This window comes from Opisthorchis viverrini (assembly GCF_000715545.1).
Source record: "Opisthorchis viverrini unplaced genomic scaffold opera_v5_14, whole genome shotgun sequence".
Lineage (NCBI taxonomy): Eukaryota > Metazoa > Platyhelminthes > Trematoda > Opisthorchiida > Opisthorchiidae > Opisthorchis > Opisthorchis viverrini.
The window spans coordinates 1,391,329-1,417,115 of record NW_008751670.1 but is presented as its reverse complement, the minus strand read 5'-3'; the positions used below and the strand labels follow the sequence as shown (position 1 = coordinate 1,417,115).

The window sequence follows — 25,787 nt, the reverse complement described above, 5'->3', positions numbered from 1 at the left end:
CAGTTAAAGAACATCATAAACCAGAGATTCACTTGAGTCCTCCGTGGAAGCCACATTGATTTGCAAATGCATGTATTTGCCGCAATCAGCCCTGTTTGGGTTCAAGTAGACCATGAGGTTGACGGAAACTCAGGGACTGCGTCTACCTGATGAGCCCCAAGAAGGGCGAAACCGGTCTCAGGCTGTTGAAGAGTTTCCAGCAACCTTGTAGGTAGTTTCCTTCATAAAAATATCAAAGTTTGTTTTACCACGCTGCGGACTCCTTACATGGTATTAATGCTTTCCTGGGAGGCGTTACTTTCTAACTTACTGAAAGCCGTTTGATCAGTGTGGTGAAATAGCACTGTGCAGTTCATGAAATCCTCACGAGGTTAATCGCTCGAACTCCATGTTTAGGGCTGCCGACCTTAGGTTAAAGCCCAGAGGGATATGTTGTACGCCGTATGGCTGCTCTCTCTTTGTTAATTGTATGTGGAATGTGCACTTTCCATGTGCACGGTGAAAACCTCTGGTTATTCGCAGTTTGGGCGGTTTTTTTCCTTACCCAAAGGCTTCTGGATGCATTAATTAGACTTCATTTGGTTTATTGATTCTCATCTACGTTTAATCAATGAGTGGTATATACTAGACGAAATTACAATGAGCGGGGAACTGTTTCGTAACAATTCTGTGTGAAGTGGGATAACCTTTTCGGTATAAAATCTTCCTACTTACATACTGATTCAGCCATCTGGATCCTACTTAAATGTAGTGTTCAGATTAAATTGCTAGACTACTTGGTTTGGCGTCGTTATACTCTGCGAGGCTCAAACTATCAGATGCTTGTTTCAGACATGGTTTAGACGAATTAATAACCTAGCTCACCTCTTCCAACACCGCACCTTTCACAGATAAAAAAACTTCGAGTACTTCAGGACCTGCGTTTAGAATTTGAGCAGGTTGAAAGGGACTGGGTGAAGCGCACCTGGATGTCTGGTGGAAATATTGACATTGAAATTACAGTTTTGGCACAACGCCTGAAATCGATCATGAATTTTGGGCATTCTTTATGCGTGAAACTTGAACAAGAACTCTCTATGGTGATTCAAGAGGATAACCTTCCTTCCCATGACTGGGACAATTCTATTCACTCAAGTGATACGAAATCCTGCACTCTTTGTTCTGCGATCGCCGAATTTGATGAGTCTCCTCTCATATTCCATCATATTCCAAACGATCGTCTCGAACATGTTCAAACTCCAACTGTGAATCGAACGCAGCAGGTATGTCTTGTTTGGTACTGAATGAAATAGGCTTCCTTAATCGAGCTTGGTCGTGGTATCTCATCAGCACAAGATAGCCAAAGCGCAAACCACTGACTAGTACCACCATTTCAAACCCACCATTCAGTTTTCGACTGTACCCGATCAACTTGGTAGTGTCTCAGTCCTCGAAATTGCTTTCCGCGTGCGTCTCTACCTTGCACCGGTAAAGCGCAGCAAAGGCACAACTTGACTTGCTTACTCACCGTATAGATCGCAAGTCGGTAGTTTATAAACTTTTACTACATTTTCACCGTAAAAAGATGCTTGCAAATTTGCAACGGGTACTTCCATTGAAGAATACGTCCAGCACCAGAACCTGCGTTTGTTGGGACAGGTGTTACGTATGTCGAACCATCGTTTGCTGAAGAGAGTGCTGTTTTCCATGCCCAATTCAGAGTGGCGTAAACAGAGAAGTGGCCAACCCTTGACTTGACAGAGGAGTATGAAGGAGATCACGAAACACTTGGGTGCTGTTGGTGCTACTCGCTTTCCAGAATGGGGATCGCGTACTTCTTACCGTGCCTGGTTGGAAACACTACAAGATATGGCTTCTAATCGATGTCAGTGGCGTTCTTGTTGTCAGTTTCTGTCCAGATTGCCTGAGCGAATGTCTGGAGGTATAGGCACCTCGTGATTGTGGTAAGCTAGCACTAAGTCACTTCCCCATCCACCTTTACTCTTTTCTTTACAATAAGGCTTTCAAATAAATCATGGTTGTACAGCAGTGAAGCATCGGTGTTGAACACGGATGTCATGCTGTCGATGAGATGATGATGATGACGCGTTTAACCTGGGTTTATGTTTTCGTCATAAAGCCCCACGGAAAGTCTATTCGCGTTGTTTTGGTCTCTGTGACGGCAGTGCCGCAGTGCGTTAGCCAAATTTTTCGTATTTCTGTCCAGAAGAGTTTTTTCTCGGATGTTCAGTGGGGTTCAGAGTTATATCTCCTATATAGATAGCTGCTTACAACACCCGTTTGGAGCCATATCTGTGCTACCCGTCTACGAATCTGTGGTCTGTCAAAGTTTTCGGGGCTAGTCTTTGTGTCTCTTTTCGTATCAGGTAGGGGTGGAACGCTATCACCCCTTTTTAGCCCATGACTCATGGGTACTTGACAGTGAGAAACCGGCAGTCACCTCACAAGATGATGTCCAATAGTCGACTCAATGTTCTTCAGACCGTTCATTTTTTTATAACTTTAGTAGTCAAAACTGTTTGCACAAAAATTGATCAGGAGTTGTTCACGTGCACCGGTTGACCAGCCTTCGTCCTTCTCTGAGTAGATTTCTAATGCCGCTCAATCAACCCACCCGTCGTCATATTTGAACACGGGACGATCGATTGCAATCGAGCACCACAGACTGTAGCCCATTTGGTGTAGTGCAGTGCATTCAGACACATGCTTTACCTGGTATGATTATTACATTCCCTCGGAACTCTGTGGAAGATTCCAACATTCCCGGATGCAAACAAGCTCATACGTTACGTGCTGGTAGACCAACCGTGAACAGCTCTGTCCCTCTGGTAAAGGCCTCCGAAACCCTTTGTTTTGGGCCATTTTACGAAGAAATCGGTAAAAACGACAATGAAATTTCCATGGTGGCTGACAAAATTTTTCGCTGCAAGCACTGCCGCACTGATACTAAACTACATATGATCAGTCCACAACAGCTCCATTCCCAGGAACCTCCTATACCCATGTTCAACAAATCTATGACCGGTTTGCCTCATTCAACTCGGTCCGGACATAAGGTGCATCAATGCAGGCTACAACAGTGGTCGCCACATTCCACCACTCGACTGCATCGTCATCGTAGTGTTGGTTCACTTGATGAATTGAACAAAGGCGCAACCAGGTGTTACTCATTCAGCTCTAAAGCCTACTCCACCTTGAACCCCAGTCAAGAAACGTCGTGTTCAGTCCCACCGTACCGTGCGCTATATTATTGTGATGATAACTGTCTGGAAGAACCCCAAATGGGCCCCTTCAATCAGACGTTTGCCACTAACAACAACGGTTTAACTCCGGAACTCGAAGGTAATGAATCTCGCCCTGAGGAGGCCAATTCTTCTCGTAGAACAATCAAGCCTAGGAGACAACGGCATCGTTCAATTACCGTTGCGATAAAACCGCACACTGATGTTGAACCCTCGGCGAGAGACGTTGCTCCAGAAGTTGTGGTAGAGGAAACGCGCAGCCTCGATGAAGGTCTGGCGGATGACGATGAAGGGCACTCCGTTAGTTCCGAACCCCAAAAAAGTGAACCACTAGGTTATTTTGAATCTTTGAGTTGGGCTATGAAACCTCCTATCTCTCCTAGGCGTGTATTTACACAAGCAATCATTTCTTCTCGAAGCCGAAGCAGTAGCCGTCCGAATTTACTAATCGATTACCCTTCAGTACTGATTTCCTCTGAGCCGTCTGGTGTTCTCCCTTCACACACACCAAAGCCACGAAAACGATATCAGCCGCCGCTAACGGAACCCTTCAACACCAAGGGTGATGAACCCAGTAGCACAATGGACAGCAAAGTGGATCTATGGAGTCACATTACCGACGGCCTTGAGTTTACTGAGCACCGAGTAGAGAGTGAAGGCGATGGAGCACCATCCTCGGAACTTTACCCCAAACCCACCGTCCGTTCGCGAGTAAAGAACACCCCTAGCACCCTTGTTCCGTTGAACGAACGAACAGTGGTAACATGCGATAGCTTGGAATTTGATTCTGTCGAAAAGAATAACAGAAAATCATTCGTATATGAAACAAGACAACAACTTGTTTGCGAAGAACATAGTTCTTTTGAAATTTGCTTCGACCCGTTTCACTTTCTAGGACTTTCATCCACTGCCATATACTACCTTATTTATCGTGCCCAATATTACTGCACAATTCAAACATTTGAGCCGACAATGTCTCTTTCCCACACGTGTTATCTTTCGGAACAGCCTGTCTGCACCGTTTTGTCGCCGGCAGAAAATTCATGGCCCTTTGAATCGATGAGACAACATCATTCCTTGGATGAATATCTACCAGATCATGAATTGTTCGAAGAAGAAGAAACTCAATCGCTCTGCTGTGGTAAGTCCAACGTTCGTTTTTCTTTCCTGTTTACCACTCAGAATCTACTTAACTTTTCATTTTTGTCCCTTCACGTCATGCCCCAATCAGCAGCTGTGACACCATATTTTCTCAAAATGCTAGTGTGTTTTTGCTTGAAATCTGTGCTCACAACTCCCAATGCTTAATGGTACTAGGACTGAGCGGTTTCACGGTACAACTGGGTTTGTTTCCCAGAAGTTGACAAAAGTGTTTAACTTGCAAGGATCCTAGTTAGTAATGTAGGGTAGCAGTTACGATAGTTTAGGTCACTGTTCAGTTGGTGAGTTCAGATTCACTACTTGTAGCCATGGACAGAAATTGGCTTGGCCGCGTACGTGAGCGAGCTTCAACTCTGATTCGGTTGGCGAAAATAAACTCCTTGCCAAGCAGTGTATATGATCGGACAAAGGGGGATTTAGTCTTCAGACTGCATTCGTCAGCTGAATACGCCCCTGCATATTACTGCTGGATGTTCAGCCATCGTAGCACGGCTTATCTGAATGTACGAACTTCGGCCTATCTTTCAGCTGTAACACCCTTTCAATGCCTAGCTGCCATGCCATCCGATGGAAGCACGAGGGCTGAGATAGTGCCAGGTTGCCCAAGCCTAGACACAATTAATTCTGTCGCGGCGTTGTTTGGTTCATTCATTTGGGTGTGAATGCGAGATCTAACAGATGTTTGAGTGATTCTCCCTTTTGTGGGGGACAGCAATCGGATGTATGGCGTTTGTCATGTATGGGCAATTATCATGTAGTGCTAGAGATAATATTCACGTACCTGGCTATCTAGTGGAACGTCATTCCTAAAAAACCACCTCGAACCTGGATTTATCGAATCCCCCATCAGTTAACGAAACAGCCAGTCGCGGAAGGAGGATTACTGCACAAACATTGGCACTCTCTTCGAGAGAGACTATCATGGAGAAGGGGAATATTCAGCAACAATGGAGGATAGCTTCTTTTCGGATCACGGTTGACGCTATTGCGAATCCTTTGGGAAGTGGCTCTCCTTTTAGGGGTGTCACATAGGGGACTACTGTGCCACAAACATATCTTGTCGAACTGGAAGAGTCGCACTTTGCGACAACACACCAGGAATATAGCCGGATGGACTAGTTTGGTTCAAAATTCTGTGTAATTCAAGTAAGAATGAAGTCTTTTGTTCGGTATGTGCTACGGTGAGATCAGACGAACGCTATGGTAACCTGTGAGAGGACCTCTCTCAAGCTTATGTGGAATTGTTTTTGTTCTTTAGTCGATTTTCACAACACCAAGTCACTTCTTTAAAAATGATTTTTTCAGATGATATTGGGAATGACAGTTGTATTCAGATTCAGGCACCTGCTGTCTATGAACCAGAACAGCTACAACCGACAGATTACAATCGATGCCCCGGCACCAAGCGTTTACCGCACTTCAAAGACTCCACATCAGAGTGAGTTAATCTTCGTTTTTCTTATATCATCTGAAAGCGAATGGTGATGAAGTAATGGTGTTGTTGATTTAATAGAACTGTACGCCTTTCGAATCACCGATGGCTAATTGTCGATCACACCGGTTTTCAACTTCCTCTCCATCTACCACTCTTCATATCCTTAAAACAGGCCTTAACCTGTGTGCTAAGTGCTTTTCACATTAACTTGCATCTCTAATCACTATAGCAACTTCTGTTGCTCTGTTATTAGACGCACTGGTGGGCGAGAATGGTCACACCAAACCTCAACTATCTCAACACAAGTAAGCGAGGAAGAACTCGTGCGACAGTTGCGAGCTCTGTGTGCACAGGCTAACCGACGAGCAACGGAATTGATTGCAATCACTGTAGATGAACCGGAATTTCTCTCCGCTTCCTGTGATCAGCTGCGTACGTTCTTGGGCCAGTTGGAAGCATACAACTTTCGCGTTCACACCCTCAGCTCACTGAATAGCGCCCGATCGGCCGCAGATGAAAAACCCTTGATCAGCGGTGAATGGACCAGGACTTTGAAAGCAACCAGAACATGGCTTTGTGAACTTCAAAAGGTTAGTTATTTAGAGTTGAAGATTTTCATCCTAGGCACGCTTATTTTCCATTTCATCTACTGATCTAAACGGCACGGAAATTTGTTTTCTTCTGCTTTAGGACATGCCGGAACTTGTAAAATTCAAGGGTTCAGCAGGCACAGACCAACACGTTTGGATTTCGGCGATGAAAAATCCTCAAAAGATGTGTTTTCCACTTTGTAAAGGTCTCGGTTCACAAAATTCAGTTGCTATGATGTGTTTTCAGTGGCCTTGATCGCCTGGGTCGCATTCAATATTCCATCTGTGATGAACCCGACGGTTTCCTGTTTGCCTTCTGTGTCACTGCAAACGAGTATTTCTGTGCGGTTATCCCCGCGAACAAACCGCTTTTGATCGGTCCCAGAAGTAGTTTCCCCAGATAACAGCTGGCACAACTACCCAACCAGATAGGCCTCTAACTAAACCGGTGCATAAGAATAATATACTCCATTATAGTCGTTTTCCTAGATATTCTTCCCATTTAACGGCTTCTCTGACACGACCGTGTGATTGTGCATGTCGACCACAAGAAAAAGTCTGTTCGTTGCTCAGAACCAAGGTCACCTCTAAAGTACGTCCAAATATGCAGTTTTCGAAAGTTCGAACTCAATAAACATGGGGGTGCCACACATCACTTCATTCCATCTTCCGGTGTGTGATGGAACCATGTCATATTTTCCAATAAAGCTGTTGTACACAGCCCATGTTAAACCACCAATCAAGCCATGACATGAAGCTTCCATTGATGTGCAGTGCTAGCGACGACAACCGTTGAACTTGACAGTCCACAGATGGCAAAGAACATCGCCTCTGTCCCCTTTTTCCTGGGGGTGTAAAACAGACATTTCGGGAACCGGAATGCATTCGTTATTCGCTCTACTTTGCTGCAACTGGTTCTAACAGAAGCATGGAAAAGTCCATAAAGGCGCACGCAGCAGCGAGATTGGTGTGAACAGCAACGCAGTTTCGTTTTCAGTAATGGATACGGTAAATAGATTGCCGTCCAACGTTTTCGACGATTTAGCCGCACTGAACCACGTTGGCCTCCAGGGAGGCAGGGATTCTATAGAGGGTTTTCCCCCACCAATTCATCGACTGCCTTACGACCGAATCATTGCGAGCAGTGTTGCCGGCTAGTTCGGCAACTTGTTCGGATAGTTTTGAAGTGCCAAGACTGCGTTGTCGAACCACGTCGGCACTCTTTATCTCCAGACTGACCATGAAACACCAATTGTTAAAAGTATTTCCTATGTTTTTGGGGGTTGTTTCTATGTTATGCTTCGCGAAAAATCCGTGCCATAAAACCTTTGTTCATGTGGAAGCCCTGCACTTAGATTAGTGACCGTTTTGGCAACGTGGTAAATAGACAGAAATCGATCGTGATTAGGAATGATGTGAACGGATCTCAACTCGAGATAGCTTAGTCGTTAAGGTGCGAACTTACTGACCGGAAGGTCAGTTAGTACCCAACCTCTACATCTCGACTGTCCTTGTCTAGGCTTAGGCAACCTCATGCTCCCTTCGGGTGGCATGGCAGCTAGGCACCCAAAGGGCGTTATATTATTTTGTGTGGTCCGATCCCAAAAGCTCGGCCACATGAGTCCTTCCATCGTTCTTGTGATTCATTAGGTAGGTACAGACGCATCGGACACGTAACTCTTTGGTGTTCTAGAGAAGACCCTGCCCCTTCCTACTGTAGTTGGGTGGTTCTCATTAGGGTCGATACCTAATGAAACCAGTTGTCGGGGTAGTCTGAAAAGCGTTAGAATGTATGAGTTGTCGAGCTATGCAGACCGACTGAGTAAATGTTCTAGACCATCCGGACCATCCTACTATTATCTTGATGAGTAATCAGCACGACATTTCAAGCAGATTGTGGCCTGTCTTCAACCCCCATTGTTCTGATACGTATCTTACTGCTCGTTTCTTACATTATGTACCTACCCAGGCTTTTGCTACATCCAAGGGTCTTGAGCAGTTGATCTCCGAGTTTCAACAGCACATGAAGGAGACTGAACTCAGCGTGCACCCTACTCGATATAGTTCAACTTCGACGACTTCTTTGGCACGGGGATTTGATCATGAACGGGAGCACATACGGAACAAGTTCAACCGACGCGAAGAAGGTCTACCCCATGTTCCAACAACCGTTCGACTTCTCCGGGTCATTCGGTTTCGCTTATCCGAGTGGCTTGCACATTTCAACTTGCTACTGCTTACTCCCGAAACACTAGAAGTGCTGCCAGCTATTGCTGCCCTAAACCCTTTGCCTCAAACGGATGAGATGATAGGATCGCAACTGGTCTGTTTACGATCGTGTTTTGGCGGTTTGCTGGATGACGCTGAACGTCTCCTCGCCCAATGGAGTGTCCGTTGTCGGCAGCATCTCGGGGTTGGTAGAAACAAAGAACGAGAACAAGAGCTAACACCAACAGTATTTTCTACCCCTCGACGGACTGGTTGTGATTCGCTCGATACCTCGTTTGAACGACCTTTGGCCAGCGAAGTTCGTCATCGATATGTCAGCACGGCTGGCTCCACCCAACTGTTTCACAGAGGTGTAAGTTGCATTTTTTTTCCCGGAGCAGATGCCTTTCGGGTTCGTCATCAGCAAACGTTTCCTAGCACATAAGTACCCGCCATGGGCCATCGAAATCATGGGATTATAGTTGCTACAAGATGGCAGCTGGACGATTAGGAAAAGAGTGTCCGTGTAGCCTCAATTACTTCAACAGAAGGCCATCACTACCAGCTCGGATGGTATACTTTTGTGGTACACATACCGAGTCGCTGTTTCCTCCCATAGACGAGAACGGGTAAACAGAACGGTGAACAGACGGAGATAGAGGAGAGTAGGAAAACCCTGATTATCGTTTGCAGAATCGACGTGGCCTTCTCTGCGTTTGACTAGAAACTGCGATGTATTTCTGCGAGCCTTTATCAATAGGCCTACTCTTATTTTCACTGTCCAGAATACCGTATGGTGGTGTACGAGCCTCAATATGCCTAGCTCCTGGTTCTTTCTCCTTATTCTTCCACAATGATGCTTTAAAATATATCGTCACTGTTGCGTAGCAGGAAGACACTGGTGTTCAACACTACGATTGCAATCAAAGTTGATGATACGCTTCTGACCTGCAGGCGTAAATTACCGGCACTGTTTTTGTCTACGGTTTTTCTATACTTCTTCTCCTCAGGATCCCGACTCAATGATGACCTCGGATACAGATGATAATATCGAAGAACTGGTAAGTACTATAGCTTCATGTTACCTGTATGATTCGTCCCTCTCATTTGTTACCGGACGTTCGTTAGTTCGGCAGGTTTGTATGCTTGAGTATGGGAGTCATCTGGTAAGTAGACAAGATAATTGTAGTTGAAGCGGCCACACCAAATGCTTGGATGCAGCAAGGTTATTAGACACTAGCCAGAAGTGCATGAATGGAATTTCATTCGTTGTAGGCGGTTGCGGGATTCGTGGATTTTCCATTCACGTCACACCCTCGTGTTCTGATCTAGCTATCCCAGTGAGTTCATACCAAAGAGGGGAAACCCTGGACTGGAGTTTCACTCTTATTAGAGCTCATCAACAGTGGATACCCTTGCGAGATTTTGACCCCAGACACAAGAGCACATGCTGGCCGCACCTGAATTGTCACATCCACTTATACGAAACCGCCACGTTTAAAGAATGCGAAGCCAAAACGCTTCAGTCAAACGAGGTTGTGTGGTTGCATCAGGGGCGAGCTTATGCTAAGGGAGCTGGTGGACTGCTTGCTGCCCAAAAATCCAATAACTTCGCATTCATCTGTTGGTAGTCGGTATGTTTCTGAAGAAACAATACATGATTAGCCTATTCCCGTGGACGACCCCAGCCGGGTCGTGGACAGTCTGTTTTGAGAATAGAGTATTTGCTCTAAAAACTCTGCTTGGCTTCCACCCTTGAACTAACACGTATATTCTGGTCCTTCCAGTTAATGTGGTGCGTACCCGTTGGGTGGCACGGTTACGCCAATAAAGTGTGCAGGTCAACAGTAAGACCTGCATTAACTGCATTAACGCTGATTTAGCACGATACACTCTCCTGGATGGAATAGGCCATTGTGTGCCCTTAATACTATTCGAGCAGAACGGTAGGTAGACGGGATGCTTACATTTCATTCATTTTCATCAGTCGCAAACGCTCAACACCTGATGGCTATGAGCAAGTGGCAGTTAAACGCTTCATTTGGATCACATTGGTGTTGGTCTCCGGCAATGCTGATTGATGTTGATGATTCTCCCTCAATGGAGCAAGAGCTCAATTCACAAATTTCTTATTGAAGCCAGTTGGTTTTCTGTCTGTCGTCACCCATGCCATCCGTCCTTTTTCTGCCCAGGTTTCCGTCACATCTAGGTCTAGTGTTTCACCCGTCTCCGACGCGTCGGAAGATCTGATCAAGTAATTGTGTGAAATCATCTCTCTCTCTCTCGTTCATGATCGTTTTCCTGTCAACGCTTTCGTGTTGCGCTTTCCCTGTTGTTTCTGTTCATCCGCCCATTTCTTTCAGTTATCATGGTTGTTTTTGTTTTCGGTGTTCGCAATTCACACCCTTCATTCTGCTTTATCGGTGTCGACAGGGTGTAACATTTTAAGTGCGATCACCCGGCTGTATGTACTGCATGCGTGCGTGAGCGAAATGTTTCTATCAATTCCAATCACACCTTGTCTACTCTCCTGAACGGTGCAGCTGTCAACTAGCCTAATTTCAGTGGTGATACCTCGAATATTTGGACGATTACTCTTCAGTTGAACACCGAATTCAATACGACGAGTTTCCCAAGATGCGTAAATGTGGTCATTTTTCTTCCGTCCCAAATGACTGACATCTTGAGGTTCCTAAGGGAAGTAGGGCAATTGATTGTGGGAAGCACTGACAGTTTGCATGCTCACACAAGCACAAAGTATTCGTGACTGCACTTTTTGTGAAATAGACAGTAGTAAAGCAAGAAGGAATAGAAAAAACAATTATTACTCAGCGGTGGCACTCTTTCGGTGCAATGTCTCCGGATCCATTTGAACCAGTTTTACCTCTAGCCTCGTCTTCAGGTTTTTTGGCTCGTCCTGAAATTCCGTCTTCCCTATAATGTTCACTGAAATCGGTACCGTTACCACGTGCAGTTAGTAGCTTGGCCTCGAAACGCCTTACTTAGTTTGGACATTACACAACTGGAAAGGTTGCATACCTGTTTGATCTTCATGGGTCTGGAGTTTCAGTGTAGGGGCGTAAGAAGCCAGCTGCTATACTATGAATTTCAACTCATGAATCAAAAGTTTCAGTGGGGGGTGTAGCGCAGGGTGGGCAGTGGTTAGGCTGTCAACAGTGATAGGCTAACACGTCCCCATTTCATTCTATTCAGTTCAGTTCAGGACACGTGAATAACTTGGTGTCGTTTTGTGGTGCGGTTGTTGTAAATGAAGATGAGCGCTTTGGCTATCCTCTCAGTTTACTGCGTCCGGTGACGCACTATTGATGTCACCTCATTTGGTGATGAAACACTCACAATGACTGCCCAGCGCAACCAGCTACGTTTACTTAGTTACTTGCTTTAAAGTGACTGCCTCTTGAGACTTCAGATAAACATGCAAATCGCACGAGGCACTTTCCTCAAATGGTACTCACGTTTTAGGAAAACCCATGCCACTTCCCCAGTTGTAGGCCCTCCTGAATACCCTTCATCTAGCTATGAACATCGCATTGCTCCATCATATCTCTCCATTGTTGTGCTCACCTTTTACATGTCAGCTCACCAACTGCCCAGCCGCCGTCCTCATTCCCTTTGTTTTGTTTCCACACATCTCACACAAAGGACTGAGTATCACATGCAGTTAGTTCTGTTTTACACATGTGAGCAATCTTTTCTTCACTTCTAGTCTCGAACAAGCCACCGACACGTCCTGGGCTTCCGAACTGACACCAACGCGCAGTCTGGCTCGGTCCGATCACACTCTACGCGGGATGAGTCGGGGACAAAACATCTACAGTCGACATTCAACACCCCTACTCCGAATAGAACCAATACCAACGACTAGACTGGTTCCTTCGGGCATGTCACGTGAACCAGTTAGCCTGGACGACTTCAGAAATGAACAAGTGGTAGATAAACCAGATGATGAAGAACAATGTAGTACTTTGAGCACCTTGAAAGAGTCATCAGATGTCTGTGCCCCGGCTACTTTTGAACCAAGTGAACCCGTCCACAGTCTTGTACCATCAACTCAATCTATCAACGATCCAGAGAAAGTGCAACAACCCAGATTCCTGCCACTGATACAATTTATCAAGTCCACGGCGATTTTTCGTAGATCTGTTGAACTTTTAGCAACTTTCTCAAGGACAGTTATATCAGAAAATAGGTTCGATCCTCATCAACCAGGTCAGTATGATACTAATTTCAACCATTCTCCAAATTTCACACGGTCGTTTGGAGAATCTATTCCCGAGCCACCCGGTTACTATGTCCAACCAATGGAAGATAAATTCTTTCGTTTGCAGCTCACAAGCAGCAAAAACGTCCACCGTTTTCGCTTTATTCCTCCCCGATTACAGAACTTTTCCCTGATTATCCTATTGACACTACTACTTTTATTCGCCCTGCCTTTGTTCTGCTACTGGTTGCATGTGGTACCTTATTTTGGTTCCGACTGTGTCTACACATCCCCTTGGTCTGGTGGCCCAGCTTCAGTAGTTTCAGGTCACGCATTTGCTAAGTCGTGGCCTAATAATGCGCCGCCAAGCTGAAACCATCCACTGCGCTTTCTCACCTGACACCACTTATCTGTATGTATCCATCCACCCTCGTCTATTCTGCAAAATCACTGAACTCTAAAACCACGAACGAGCATTCCATTGTCAAATAGCCCTTCCCTAACCATAGTATTCACGTGCTAATACAGCGAGATGAGCAGCTGTATACACGTGACAACAGCCATCGTATACAGAAAAATATTTTGTCCGTATTTGGTTTTTTACTGACGCTGGGAGAGCTTTAGCCGACTATGAGTGATCGTGATTGTTTAGCTGTAGCACTCTTGCCACCCAAAGGAAGCTCAAGAGCTGGGATACTGTCAGGTTGCCGAAGCCTAGACAGGGGAAGTCGAGAAGCAGAGGTCGGATTCGAACCACGGACCTTCCGGTCAGTAAATTCGCGCTCTAACGACTTGGGCCATCTCGCCCCCATATGTACATGGAACAGTCACTTCTGTTCCAGACTTATTTAATGGACCCATGTCCGGCTCCAAGTTGTTAAGAATGAGGGTTATCGTAGTTCGAACATAGCAGTCAACGGCTTGCTCTGGCAAAATTTAACGGTAGTGCACTGGCCAACTGGCCCATTGATTTCCAGCGGAAAGCTTCCTTGACGCCGGGGAAGTTAACCTCCCGTACCAATCAGTGTGAATGATAGAAATATTCCCTTTCATTCCCCAGTAGCTAAACTGGTGTTATTCAGGACAGGAAAACTCACCGGGTGGAATACCGAAGAAGCTAAATGCCAGCCTGCCTGAGCAATAGGCAGTACAAGCATTTAAAGCGAGATGACTTTTTGGTCAAAGGACAATCCAATCTTACGGACTATTCGATTCCTTGACCAATAAAGTGCAGTAAAGTGCATAGTACGAAGTACTATTAGACTCCTCAACATTCGGGCGTCAGCTACCTAAATAGTGGGATGCTGCTACTGCAAGATTGGGCCGAAAGAGGAAATTTCCATCCGGATTGGGAAGGTCAGAGTGGCTTTTGCGAACCTACGTCACATGTGGCGTAGGCGTGACATCAGCTTCTCTGTCAAGGGTCGAGTTTACAATGCTGCGGTGCGCTACATATTACTATATGGATCAGAAACCTGACCGCTGCGCGCCGAGGACGTCAAAAGACTTTCAGTGTTTGACCATCGATGTCTTCGGAGCATTGCCCATATCTGGTGGGAACACCGGATTAGCAATACTGAAGTTCGTCGAATGGTATTCAGGAAAAATAACTCACCCTCGATAGATGAACTGACCACACTGTATCGGTCGCGCTGGCTCGGCCACGTGCTACGTATGTCAGTCGACGGAATTCCTCGAAGGGCTCTTTTTACAGAACCACGTGAAGGGTGGAAGCGAGCCAGAGGCGGTCAAACAATGACTTTGCAACGAATTATAAAAGCCATTACCAGAAAACTCAGCTGCGCTGGTCATTGCCGTCTTCCTGGATGGGGACCCCGAGACGGGCCATATCAATGGTTAGAGACATTGTCAGACATGGCTCTCAATGGCGCACATGCATCCAAGATATTACCTTCAATGCATAGCCCCTTCCCTATCCCCTTATTTAACAGTCCACCTACAGTGCTGTATTTAGGCACTAATTTATCATCTCCCGCCTCCAATGCGCAGCTACCTACCCCACCCCCCCGAATCATCAGTGAACGAAACTGTGGCAGCTACAACCACTGCTGACAGTGATGATGATGATAGTTTACCATTCGCTTTCTTTGAAAAAATCACAACCACCAGTAATATTGCGTGACGTGTGAAATGGGACCATACAAGTGGTATATTTTTGGTTGGGAAATTTAGCGAGATTCTTTCAAACAAATGGTGAGTTGTCGAGCGGATCGCTGATGGTGGTACAGGCTTCTATCATTCACGTATACTCAAGTTCGTTATATGATGCACCCCAAACAAAAATGCCAACGTTTAAGGAGCTACGACACGATGATCAACAGTACTATAAATGGAGTCGCAATCTTACCATGGATTCGACTACAGAAATGTTCAACTACATGGTTTAATTAGTTCACCTAATGGCCAAGGTACAATCTCATATTGATCCAAACAGTTTATGATCTTATACAGACTGCAGAAGACAAGTAGCTCAACACCAGTGATACGATTGAGAACCATTCGGCCGCCGAACGAGATAATCATACACAGTTGATAGAGCGAAATCATGGGGAGACGATGCCGTAAAATGACCCGTTTACTTGATCTGTGATAAGTGTCGTCTAAATAGCTCAGATGGTATATCCGGGTTAGATCATATAACAAGTGAGAGTTTTAGTCTCGGAAAAAACAATGATAAGAGGTGAGAACATGTGATACACTTCAATGCATTTTACACCCAGTGTATCGGAGAATAAGTGAGAAATGATGCAAGAACTGAGAGTCCAGCCACAGCAGTAATTATTGAAACGCGTTCCACGAAGTGAGTAGATATGAGATGAGGAGTTGTGACATTTCAAGGTAAGATCTCTACAGAAAACCGCAGAACCGGATCGGATCGACTAAACACTGACCACTATAAGGGCTTGTGGTATTTAAAGGTGCGGCGTTTGACAAACTCGAGCACATAGCCTCACTAGGCTTATCAGTGATATGAGGCAGGCGACATTCAGGACAAGCTCTGCGCACGAACACGTTCTAACCGTCCTCGCAAGGTATGCAGTGTAACAGGAAATGAGGCGCACCATCCCCTAGGTAGTAAACTGATTCATTCGTCTGCTTCAAAGGGTATCCATACGATGGGCGTCACTCCAAACCATCGGGTATCGGCTTAGTTGAAAATCACGCAATGCCGTGATTCAGGCCCAGTAGCGCGTGGCTATCCAAACCCGTGGCCTTTATTAGCACTTTACACCCAAATGGCACGCGATGTCCTGAAATTTGTTCAATGCTATTTTATCGAGAACTGTGAGACCACACCTAAATGATTGTGCGATTTGTACCGAACTTTATGGGACTGTACCGAGATGGGGCTATGATAACCAGGGGGAATTGGGTTGGTGGTTTTTCCTGCATTCCAGCTTCGATCCACTTCAGCCGGGTAATTCTTTGAAAAAATATTCTCAGATTTTTGGCTAATCGTCAACGGTATGCTACATCAGCAGAGAACTGTTGGTGCTTACAGTTACTCTGAGTTTCTCGCCGTCAAACATGAAACCCGACAAACAAGCGATAGGCAAAATCTACGTGTGTAGTCTGGTTAACAGCTGCCACTTCATGTCTTGTAGGGTTCCCAGTCAGGTACGGTAAGAATATCGGCAGTAGCTCATTATGAGCGGGGACGGTGAACTGAGTTCACACCTTGGTGCGGACCCCTTGCACTTGTTTCGTCCTCGGCTTGCCTGCTGACTATGGATGGGCTGACGCACTCTGAAACCGTTAATTTGTTCAATTCCAGAGAACTCGCGAAAGTTGCAGATCGGTGACCTGAGTAATGAAGGAGTGAGTACTCGGTTGTGTCACTGTGCATGGCAAACTCCCGGTAGACAGATGACTGGTGAGACTGACCCCTTCAGTAATAGGTGTGGTGAGTTATCACCGATGCAGTGAAGTGAACCACATAAACTATTCGCCTTATCAGCAGCATCAGTTCAAAAGCGACAAGTGCGCGAGAGTATGTTTGGGATCAAAAAAAGGACAACTGTACAGGGTTCTACCGAGTGATCAACAAAGAAGTTAACCAAGTGCAGAAATACACGACTGAATCAAAGCGGGAAAATCACTCGTATGCGAAGCCAGACGAGTCGCCCAGGAGGGTAAAGAAGCCGTGTAACTCCATTCTGCACCTTCATAACGGTAGGCGTGTAATTGTAAGACCAAACTTTTCATATCGGGATCTTTGTAGAACCGGTTGCACTCCGGACAAGTGGAGTCGAAGGACTGCAAGAGGCGATCCCGAACCTCCTTGTCAAGAGCCGAACGGGTACTATTAAGATGGTCGCGGAATTTGTCAAAGCCGGAAATGTTGGATTCGGTGCCCTGAGGCAGAAAATGTGCGAAAACGCGAATGGAGATAGAGGACAGTCTTCAGACGAAAAATGGCAATAAGATAAACTGTTAGAAAATCCAGATTGAAATATCGCAGTCATCATCACTGACGATTTATCAGTAACAGCAACTCTTGTGGTTTGAATCCAACCCCAGCATCTCGACTGCTCCTGTCTAGGATAGGGCAACGTGACGACACCTCAGCCCTCATGCTTCCTTCGGGTGGCATGGAAGTTAGGCACCGAAAGGATGCTACAGCAAAACGATTATCAGTACTGGTATTAGTATTGGAATTAAACACTGGTTTGAAGCGCCAACTACATCGGTTCGAAATCAAACCATAGAGTACTCCTAGTTAGTCAGATGCAGGAACAAGTGGTTTCACTTTTAAAAGTAGATCACACTCACACCTTCGTAAACTCCTTCATCCCTTTACGTGCCATCAAAAAACGTAGTTTTGGGCAGAGCAAACACAGGCACTGACCGAAGGAATCGGCAGTCCAGATCACGTGCTGAGCCACAGCTCCCATTCTTCACTCTAAAGTACTCAACGACTAACCGTGGCGTGTTCACTCGGGACAAGACTGAACAATGTAAGGCCTACTTCGCCAGTCTCCCTAAATGACAAAGAAATCTTGAACGCTGTGCGTGTGACCACTTGTGCCCTCTGCGGATAGCTACGGCGCATGAACGTTGAGTACATAGACAAGGCACTCCTACTACTACGACTTCAAACTAAAAACGGTGAATTCAGTAGTATCGAAAAGACCGTTGTCACTACGACAGCTCGCGGGTTTGGAATGGTAAATGAACAGGCTGGGCAAATAGCCAAACGGTCGGATTAACAAACGGTGGCAGGAGGAAAGCGCGTCAGACAAGACGAATACTGCACCCTTTACATCACGCTGTTGGCTTCAGTTACTCGAGTCTTTTAAGTAAGCAGCAAAATGGGGACAAAATCAGCTGAGATAAGTGAAGCGGGAATTCAACTTACGTGCACGAAATCCAAGTATGAATCTTTGCTTCGATGAGTGGATATCTTTCGAATGACTTCATCTACTGGTATACCATACTGGGCACCCTTTCCTTTCTTATCTCCCCAGTCAGAAGAGTTATAGAGCGGGTCGTCGGTTATGGGGTAGCCTAAAAACAAAACAGAAAGGGTAGAGAAGAGTGCAACAGGCGAAGTGGTTAGCACGCTACCTCTTCGACTAATGCCCCATAACGATTCCCCACATCTCCCATTATGAAGCATTCCGGGTTCGGAAATCACATCTTTGAACAGTAAAACTAGCTGGATGTGCATAGTTTGAATTGATTCCTTGTGAAACGCTATAAATGTCACTCGTCTTTGAAGTACCCCACCCTCAAGAATATCTAGAGTTAACCACGATTGCTGTTCTCCAAAGTTACGGGCAGTGCCAACTCCGAACGTGCGGAACTGAAACTTCATGTTGCGGGTTACTGCTACTGAGGTGGACTTGACAACCGCGATGCTGGTAGATTCAGCCAGTGACGTGCCAAGGCCACACCTTGAGAAATGCCCACTGGGACGGACAGTAAATCATTCAGACACGTGAAATGCAATAACTAATCTTGAATACAGTTGAAACAGGCTCTTTTATATCACGGATGGGTTCATGGTGAGAAGTGTGCTTTTGAAGGCTAAAATTTTGTACGCAACAGCGGTTTCCATTACTGATGATAAAGGACGTGATGTCCTATGACATAGTTTAAAATAGGTTAAATCCCGTCTAGCGTTCCTAGCAAGCAACAAGAGGCTTGAAGGGTTCTGTGCGCAAAAAATGAAATTCCACCACAAATCAGAGAAACACAGCCCTGGATGACAAATGTTGTGGTTGAATTGGGGCGGAAAATCAGGTAAAACAGGTAAACCTAATGACGTTTCACAAACTACGCATTTTCATGTTGCTAAGCTGCTCGGTTTAAAAGGTAGAGGCCAAGTAGACGAAGAGGGGAAGGTGAGATGGCTCAAGTGGTCAGAGCGCGAATTTACTGACCGGAAGGTCCGTGGTTCGAACACGACCTCCGCCCCTCCACTTCCCCCGTCTAGGCTTGGGCAACCTGGCAGTATCCCAACCGTCGTGCTCCCTTCGGGTGACATGGCAGCTAGGCAGCGAAAAGATGTTACAGCTGAACGATTATTTTGTTGCTAAGTAGAACTATGAGCCATACTTTACAAAGATAACTGTGTTATTCAAGAACTGTATTTTTCCATTAAACCTGTAAGCTGCACCACCTGTGGCAGACGCCAATATCATCCCAAACTGACGCGTAGAAGTATGGCACTATGCCGTTGTCATCGTTTTTCGTCTGTGAACCGTTCGTCAGTCTGTAATGACCCATGAAAGCCCATAGTGGACTGGGTTTTTCCTTCGCATCCGGGTTCCAGGTTAGGCTGTATTCTAGCCACAAGAGATCTCTCATCTGTATTAGGAACCACCAGGTTGGAGTTAGAGATCAATTTGCGAATCTACCTTTACGGTAGCTTTTATTTGATGGTATGGCGCTGACTGGTCTATTTCGTGTGGCGTATACAGTCGGTCTGTTGTGACGTTCGACTTGGAGATTTAAATATTCTTGTATCACTTGTCTTTTCATGTCCACCTGTCTATGAAAAGCGTAGTCCTAAATGATGGGCCCGATCTGATTGCTTACGCTTCCAATGTGCTTCTACTTTAAAGAAAATAGTTGACTCGGCTGTTTGATAGACATGAAAACGCCCACCCACCCCCACGAAATTAAACCACAATGGTGGTGGAACACAACTCGACGTCATGAAGTTCAAGGTTCACTTTTACGGTCGTATATAAGCTTTGTTCGATGCTGAGTATAGACTATAGACGCACCAAAAGCTTTTCCTCCAGGTGATACATGAGATCACGCTGTTCACTACATGTCCAGTGGATTCATGCCGAAAACTCAACCGCACTGCGTCAACTCCTTTATAACACAAACAAGTAGACTCACCCAAATATTGCAGATGGATCCGTATTTGGTGGGTCCGTCCAGTGAATAGACGGCAGACCACCAGACTCGTGTTGGTGTTTGAATCGTAGAGCAACCTCTTGAAATGTGTACAGGCCGGTTTGCCGCCGCTCGACTCGGGCACCACAGCGTGCAAGCCCATCTTAGAGCAGATAGGTCCCAGGGGCTGGGTGCAGGCAATTACTCCTTGCGGTAACGTATTGGGAGTATCCTCCACCTCATCCGGAAAGTGACCATCTGCTCGACAAATGTAATACTAGCGGGAGGAAAACAAAATTCTACAAATCAAGTGAACAGCCAGACACAGTAACTGTTTCTACAAATGATGGACATCATGGTCTGAAGAAGACCAAGAATAAGCGTCAGTAAAATATGAAGGTGGGTGCAACATCCCCCATCTGGATGTTGAGTGACACGCGTTCCGAACGATCCCGATACAACAAAATAGTTGGGATAACCTGCTCAACACGGCACCGTTAAATACGAATTAACAAAGGCAAACAACAGACTTCGGGATTTCAGACCTCTGCTGAAAAAGAGCAACTGTACAACAAGTAGCGAGGTGGGAGAATCCACCACTCACGAGCCGGAACAAAGGACAACCGGTGCACGCACCACGGAGGCAGACGCTGCCACGGGGAGACATGATTGCTTAGTTAATACAGTTGGTCCATACAGACGGTTAGAGAGAAAAGACACGAACTAGGGTTGGCACTGTCAGGCAGTGTACCTGGCGTGATGTAGACACGGACAAAAAGTAGACATAGACACCAGCATCTACGGACGAACATCTAAGGACGAACAAGCAGGAATAAGTAAAAGATCAAACGTCAACAACTGAAGGTACGTTCAAGATCATGGGTAAACATCCTGTGACAATTTAGAGAAGAGTCGGAATAGACATGCTAGTAGCAGATGGCTCACCAAAGGGGTTGAGGAACCTTCAACCTAACCCGACACTGTGGGTAAACAGATCAGGCGTGTACGGCACTCCTTCTCTACTAGGACTTCAAAAACAAGTGAATTCGGTCGCAACAGGGAGATAGACACATTTCAAATGGGTACCGATGACTTGCGTAGCCCGACGGTCAGGCCATAAACAGCGTACCGAATCTGTTGGTGTAATTATGTGAATACACCCCTCTAAAATAACCATTTTCGAAAGGAAATCGTGCGAACAGTTCCGCAAACTAGGAGTACACACAATCCAGAAAAAAGACCTACAGCAGACAATCTTTCTTTCTCTGCCTGTGGATTACTGACCAGTAGTTTGAACAAATTCACCAAATTCACACGTGAATTTTTCATATTTGTGAAGCAAGATCACACCAGACTCCGGTCGTTTGACCCCATGAAACAGGCTTACCTTTTTCACTTCTCGTGCACCAATTTCTGTGGCAAGTCGCAACGAAGCGTCATAGTTTTTCGCGACGATCATCAATCCCGAGGTCATCCTGATATAAAGGTAGATTATTAGGGCAATCATGATAGCGTCTCCATTGTCCAAATTACCGTTACTTTGTTTTAGTCGGCTTCAAAAGTGTGTTGTGTGGCGATATGCAAAGTTGCGATAAGCCAAGATTTCGAAATAAGGTAGTCAACATTTACAAATGGTCAGAGTCGTAAAAACAGCAATAAAAAGCTGTACCCTCACATACTACCCGGGTCCGAAAAAATTGCGACATAAAAATATGCTTGGTGGCATGGGCTGTGTGAGCTTGGTCCTTGCCAGAGGCAAAAAAGAGGAAAACAACACTGTACATAGACTTATTGATTGTACTAAAGCAAACAGAGGTGAAGAACCAACTGGAACTGCGAGGCAGCTGTTACACCCCGCGGTTCGAACCCGACCTCTGCCTCTTGACTTCCCCTGTCTAGGCTTGGGCAACCTGGAAGTATCCCAGCCCTCGTGCTTCTTTCGTGTAGCATGGCAGCCAGGCACCGCAAGGGTGCTACAGCTGAGCGATTTTTTTATTTTACTCACAAGATATTCGGCTGATGAGGCTTTTTCGTTCAATGTGACGAGCTCTGGTTCCTGTTACCTATAAGGACAATCTTACCAAGCCTATAGTCCAGTCCATCCTTTCTTTAGTTTCAAGGTTAGGGTCACTTGCAGGTTTCTCTTTGTGTTTGCATGACGTGCGACTTAAGGTTATCACTAGCCAGAAAGCAGCAGGAATGCGGGGTGTACCCAATGGATCAAGCCATACGGAATAGAGTAGACGTATTTACTGAAACCTTGGGTTACGTTATGTATCAGCAGTTCTACTGTAGGTGAATGAAGCACACCAAAAGCTGTTCCAGTCACCACTCTGAGCAGTTGTGGGCAAAACTGAAAATTAAATTTGATTTTTCTTTCCCATCCTCCAATGGACTGGAAGTCCTATCGATGACATTGTAAGAAGAGTAGATTGATCGGGCCATGCCGATTACCTAAAAGGAGTGAGTCGACCGATTCCGACGCACCGCCAAATTTCAACAAAGATAAGAAAACATTGGTACTTACAGAGACTCGGAAGTGAATACGCAGGGCACGAAATAGTGCTTGGGAGTGCGATCCCAATAACAAGGGTAATTCGACGGTGCGACAACCAGAAGTGGCTTCTGTCCCGGCAACAAACGGATAAAACCCAAGTTGTTGTACTATTGGAATATTTTGCTTGAGAGTACCACTGGTGTAATCCGCTATGGGAATGGTTTGTTGGCAAATGGCGAAGATGCTTGATTTAAAGTTACGTCTCAAGTACCGATAATGTGTGAGGTACTTGAAGTAATAAAAAACTGGAAGTGCTGCACTTTCCGCCACCAGATATGTGTACCTTCCGTCTAGGGAACTCCCAGACAGACGATGCGGCGCATCGCGTCGCTGTACGTAGAAAAAAGCTACGTCAGGAGGCGTCTGTAGATGCATATAAAGTCTAGCCGAATACACAAGTCAAGGAGCATACATCTGCACAAAGTCACAATAAATGCGTAAGAAGTGTGAGTGCATTTTCCCCCTCAACAATCTCAAGGAAACACTGAGGGATGTAGATTCGCTCACCTGCCTCAGACGAATATATCCGACCAGTGCATCTTTTGTACAGAGTTTTCTACCAAACCCTAAAGGCGTTACCTCTGTGTGAACGTTCAACCCGCAGTTATGTCCACCCACTCAACCACCCACTGACGATGTCTCCTCGACTGGGGACGGAACGCTTGCAAGCCAATTGCTAAGCTCGGCGAATAGATCAACGGTTATCTGATCAACCACCAGCCATTACGTCCAAACACACGGATTCGCTCTAATTGTGTCTTGGACTCCAATTAAGGCATTTTCAAAACAAGGAGTGCACGGGAAGCCATTCCAAAATCGAAAGTGCGCTCACCTGTCTAATCGATGAGTAAACCTCAAAGGTCGACGGTCATATTGCTTCGCCAGGATGTGCGTTAGACTGTTGAGGGTGTACTGACCGCACGGATGGACAGGAATAGACGCTGGTTTGTTTATTACCAGTAAGTCATCATCCTCGTGAATAAAATCAATTGGCGAATCTGGTCAGTGCGTGGTATAAGCATTAGAACAGTTGGTTCGACCAACCCAATACAGGCATTTCATGTCGATGCACCTTATGTGATATCATATCAGAATCGCGGAGCAAATAGTCTGGTGAAATGCGCTCATCATTTACCCGCAGGTCACCAGAATCGCATCTTGCATGCTTCTCTAAATGGCCGGAACATTACAAATAATACTCACTATGATATCTGGAAAAGGGAAATTGAATTCATCCAAAAGGACCTCGTGGATGGAGCGGTCAATCCACCGACGTTTTACGTAAGCCTTGAACATAAAATGATACGGAAAAACCTAAAAAGGAGTAGACCCAAAAGGATCGAATAAACTTTACCTTCCGCAGACCATTTTCGAAGTAATAGTCGCTTATGTCTATGCTTTCATAGTGCAAAAAGTCTTCAAGAGAACGTTTCCTCTCTTGCTTTCTTGAACGAGCCGCAGCTTTCTGAAGTAACTTTTTTTCCTCTTTGGAACACTTAGGGCCCTTTGTTTTGGGGAACACAGTTTCCATGGGCTGCTGCATGTAATGTACAAGGGTGCGATGAACCATACGCAACTGTTCGGTTTTATGAAAACCAGCAAACGACCAGGATAGTGCCTAGATGAAGAAGATCGTAAAGATGAATCTCAAGCACAATTTCAAAATACGGTATTCTACTCCCATTACGACCTCAAAAATCCGCCCTCGTTAGGCGGCCATCTCAGTTCACAGTAAGGATCCTTGCACTTGAAGTGTACAGCTACAAGGGAATATTCAATTGGGTGTTGTTACGTGGATGCCTGCTGCACAAGTGCTGAATCTATGCTTGAGGCAAACTGTTTTCATAGCCTCGTAGCCTGCGTCAATCAAGATCGCAAGAAACTTTATTGAAAAATGCCATACAAAAATGCATCATTTCATTCGGGCTCTAGAGGTAGTGTAAAAATGGGTTTACTAAATTTCGAAAAATAGTAATCAGGCAAAGTGGCCAATGGACCGATGAAAAAATCGTTCAGTTGTGCCTCCTTTCTCTAGAGGTAGTGTAAAAATGGGTTTACTAAATTTCGAAAAATAGTAATCAGGCAAAGTGGCCAATGGACCGATGAAAAAATCGTTCAGTTGTAGCCTCCTTTCGGTGCCTAACTGCCATGCTGCCCGAATGTTGCACGAGGGCTGGGATACTGCCAGGTTGCCCAAGCCTAGACAGGGGAATTCAAGAGGCAGGGGTCGGGTTCGAACCATGGATCTTCCGGTCAGTAAATTCGCATTCTAACCACTTGGGCCATCTCGTCTCAGTGAACCAATGAATCAGCGGATGAGGCACTAATTTTCCTGACGAGTTCCCGCAGTTACAAACATATGGAATAAGTGAAAAGTATCAACGGTTCAGATGACTTGATTGATTCTTTAATTTCAAGTAGGGATGCTACTGACGGTTATGTTGACTAAAGGTTGGACAATCGAGCACGAACTCCACCCCGAGGTATCTAAAGTATAACATCACCAAAGTAGGGCTTCTGTCTGGCGAAATATGGCTCGACGCTTAACAGCTGGAGCAGTTGTGACTCAACTTCTTGACTCCCACGGTGTTCCAACAGAAAGTTTAAGCGAACCTTATATGCCAGGGAGATCCAGACAAATATACCTGTGTAGGATGCCTTGTTGTCGGGATCGGTTCTGAAGCCTCTAAGATCAGAAGTATGTGCACCAGGTTAGTCGGAATAAACCGTCCCTCGACAATGGCTTTCTGCAGAAACGTCCCTAGGCGAGGTTCACCGACAGCGGCCAAATTAGCTCATCGAAGTCCCAACACGTCCGTCTCTCCTCATTGATAATCATTCGCCAACGTCCTTTTCTCTGTCATTTCCACCACCACCTAACAATATCCCACTCGTTCTCTTGTCTATCATTTTTCAGCACTTTTTCTGGCCGTCTCTTATTGAACTGGTTGTGACTCTGTCCCTCTGAAAAGTGGGATTTTTATTCTACTACCGAAAA

General features: G+C 45.6%; 2 protein-coding genes across 2 annotated transcripts in view; one reads left to right on the top strand and one right to left on the bottom strand.

Moving 5' to 3' along the window:
• T265_12766 (hypothetical protein) overlaps positions 1 to 13,450 on the top strand; it is a gene marked incomplete at both ends in the record, with an annotated part of 60,250 nt that extends 46,800 nt beyond the window's left edge. The window contains 8 exons of the mRNA XM_009165385.1: positions 891 to 1,262; positions 2,700 to 4,383; positions 5,709 to 5,841; positions 6,092 to 6,428; positions 8,398 to 9,009; positions 9,647 to 9,697; positions 10,829 to 10,890; positions 12,364 to 13,450. Coding sequence (XP_009163649.1) covers positions 891 to 1,262; positions 2,700 to 4,383; positions 5,709 to 5,841; positions 6,092 to 6,428; positions 8,398 to 9,009; positions 9,647 to 9,697; positions 10,829 to 10,890; positions 12,364 to 13,231 — 4,119 coding nt within the window. The remainder of the gene's footprint in view (positions 1 to 890; positions 1,263 to 2,699; positions 4,384 to 5,708; positions 5,842 to 6,091; positions 6,429 to 8,397; positions 9,010 to 9,646; positions 9,698 to 10,828; positions 10,891 to 12,363) is intronic.
• A 3,414-nt stretch (positions 13,451 to 16,864) lies between these two features.
• Positions 16,865 to 24,440, bottom strand: T265_01314 (hypothetical protein; the record flags this gene model as incomplete). Its single annotated transcript, XM_009165320.1, has 5 exons — positions 16,865 to 17,235; positions 18,239 to 18,387; positions 20,236 to 20,509; positions 21,620 to 21,707; positions 23,622 to 24,440. The coding sequence occupies 4 exons, from the start codon at positions 21,704 to 21,706 to the stop codon at positions 16,933 to 16,935; spliced, it is 813 nt and encodes a 270-aa protein (XP_009163584.1).
• Between the last annotated feature and the right edge of the window lie 1,347 nt (positions 24,441 to 25,787).